We start from the raw sequence: 2,906 nt of genomic DNA on the forward strand, positions 1-2,906 counted from the left end.
CTTATTTACAATTAAAATAACTAGACATCGGTGATGGAAAGAGAACTGTCTCTGGGTGGTGAACACAAAATGTAATATATAGATGATGTATTACAGAATTGCACACCTGAAATCTATATAACTTTGCTAACAGTTGTCACCCCAATAAACTTTAATTAAAAAAAATAAAAAAATAACTAGACATCATTTTGTTTAAGAGCCAATAAGAATTTTACAGATTCAAACAGATACCCTGAGATGTAAGATAGTGCAAAAAATATTTTTCTTCCTCAAAGCAAGACTATTTAAGATCTTTAAAGAGCAGAATGCGTTCAAATTTAGCAACAGATGTCAAAGTTTTCTCTAAGATCTTTACATCATTTGCTGCTGCCACACTCCAGAAAAGACTCCCAGTTGGAAGGAATCCAGACACCAGTTAAGGGGTGAAGACACCAGTTGAATGTTTTCCTTCTAGGACTATACATAGAATGTACATCCACTAGCCCATGCTGCTACCTGTGTGGCATTCCTCTGCCTGCTTCATCACTCTCCCACTCATCTTCTACACATCACAGCTGTCCAAATGCAATAAGATTTATCTGCAACCTCCCTCAATTCTCTTTGGGCATGAAAAAAATATATATTTTTTATCTTGTGAAAAATGGGCACCCTGGATCGTCTGTGTATATGCATATACACAGCTCTATTTGCACCTTACCATTTATCAATCTCAACTGGTAACCAATCAAAAGCAATAATATATTACCTTGTATATCTGAGTACATTGCCTTGATATACCCTTTTGACAAAGAATCTGCATTTTAACAATAATTAAACTAATGACTCTCTTTGAAAAATAGTTATGTGTAACCAGATAGTCAAATTATTATATTGTTCCAAGTCTTAGACTAAATCAATTTGATTTTCCTCATCTAAACCAGAAAATTCTCAATGACCTGGGAGGATATAACAGAACAACAGTGGTCAGCAAATGAAGATTTAGTATTTTATTTGGATTTCTAACACACCTGGCATTCCAACACAAGTACTAGCTATAAATGTACTACTATCATAATGTTTTTTAAGTACACAAGCCCTAGAAAAAGAGATATCCTATCCATCCAACATCAACACTACTGTTTCACGTGACTTTGGGTTGGGAGATGGGCAGGAATTTTCCAGAGAGAGAGAGCGCACAAAATATATATAAACAACAACAAAAAAACACAAGTCCATTGACTCCATGTGAAGAAAACATGAAATATTTTACATTGGTCCTCTTTTTCATTGATTCTTTTGGAGGCAGAGAAGTCTCCTGAATGATTGTTGTAATTTAGAATTACTCAAGATTATTATAACTGAATGGCCAGAAGGGTATACTCCCATTATGTCCTTTATCACAAAGTAGCGATGACTTTTGTAAGGAATAGTGAATGACGCATTTGCCATGAAGGCGGCAAAATACAAAACAAAGAGGACAAGGAATGTTACCACTGTCCTTAAGGCATTTAGATGGACTTCTGTGCTGGCATTTTTCAAACCACGTCCATTTTGCATTCGATGAGTGTGCTTGTAGAGAGAAACGAGTAACATAAAAGTGCACATCACAAATATGGCTAGAGGAAATATTAGTGCCAAGTTGACAAAAAGCACTTCATTAATTGGCTGTTTCTTGAGTGTAGTCGTTCTTAGTGTGGCATTCCTGAGGACATAGTATTTCTCCGTTTTAGGGTAATCTACGGTGATACTCAGAGCTGCAGCGCTCACGGAGGCCAGCAGGCTTCCCAGAAGGAGCCAAGGCATGAACTTGGAGATCCTGAATTTCAGCCAAAGAAAATAGGACTGGGTGAAGCCTGAAATCTTGAGGCAGTAAAATATAGAAAGGCAGGTGGCAAACCAGAGACTGGTAGAGCTAAAAAATACCCAAAGGAGCACAATCACTGCATCATAAAATGTGTCCTGATAATAGAGTGGAAGGAACACAGTGAATAAATCTTGTACCATTAACACCACCTGCAGACCAAATCTAGACATTCCTATACACATCAAAAGGAGTTGTACTGGTGCTAGCTTTCTGCTTTGGCTCAAGTCATTACAGTTGATGATTATAAGAAATCCATTTACTGTAATCCCTGTAATAAATTCTGCAGAAATGATGATAAAATGAGGAATACCTGATGAGAAGGTCATGTTTTCTACCACAAATCTTAGCTTTTCGTGGTGGGTGGTGTTAAATACCTCCTCCAGATGGTCTTGCAGGTAGGAACGTATACTGAGAAATATGACCTTCTGCCAACTCCTGGATCAAAAGTACAGTCTTGCACTAGACTTTTCACCTAAGAAAGAAAATCAGAGGGACTACTTTTGAAATCTGAGGCTCTTCAAATGAAACTGAGGTAATGCAAATCTGAAGATTTGAATGATGGTTAAGTCTTCTAATTACATCCTAGGAAAAATTGTCATATTGGCATTATTCAATTCACACTCTTACTCAATTTTGCCAAAAATCTGATTGTAAATATGTTTTATTTCAGTTATTACTATTTCTTTTTTGTCATTTTTTTCTCCTAATGGCAAATGTCACATCCTTGGAACAGACAGCTATTTCCTATTGTTGCCACATGTATTCAACCTCAGATGTGGCCCTTTCTTAGTACATTTTTCTTTTCTAATAATAACTCCAATATACTTGAATAAATGTTACCCTTCTTCTTGCCCACAATTCCGAAGCTCCACCAAAGGCAATTTCTTCCCCAGACTTAAAAATCACTTCCCAGGAACTAACTTTGTATAAGAATTCTTCATTCCCCTAAGTGATCCCTTATATTTTCAAACCCTTCTTGGTAGAATTCTGACCTGAGAGTTAGCAAACCACAGTGGTAAAAGCAGTGCACAATTAATCCACACGTTGACATCATCTAATATTC

General features: G+C 36.6%; 1 protein-coding gene across 1 annotated transcript; it reads right to left on the minus strand.

The window, feature by feature from the left end:
• Nucleotides 1-1,263: 1,263 nt before the first annotated feature.
• Nucleotides 1,264-2,169, minus strand: LOC308510419 (taste receptor type 2 member 2-like; the record flags this gene model as incomplete). The annotated part of the gene is made up of 1 exon (XM_081079706.1): nucleotides 1,264-2,169. The coding sequence occupies one exon, from the start codon at nucleotides 2,167-2,169 to the stop codon at nucleotides 1,264-1,266; it is 906 nt and encodes a 301-aa protein (XP_080935832.1).
• Nucleotides 2,170-2,906: the final 737 nt, after the last annotated feature.

This window comes from Rhinolophus hipposideros (genome assembly GCF_964194185.1).
Source record: "Rhinolophus hipposideros genome assembly, chromosome: 18".
NCBI classification, from domain to species: domain Eukaryota; kingdom Metazoa; phylum Chordata; class Mammalia; order Chiroptera; family Rhinolophidae; genus Rhinolophus; species Rhinolophus hipposideros.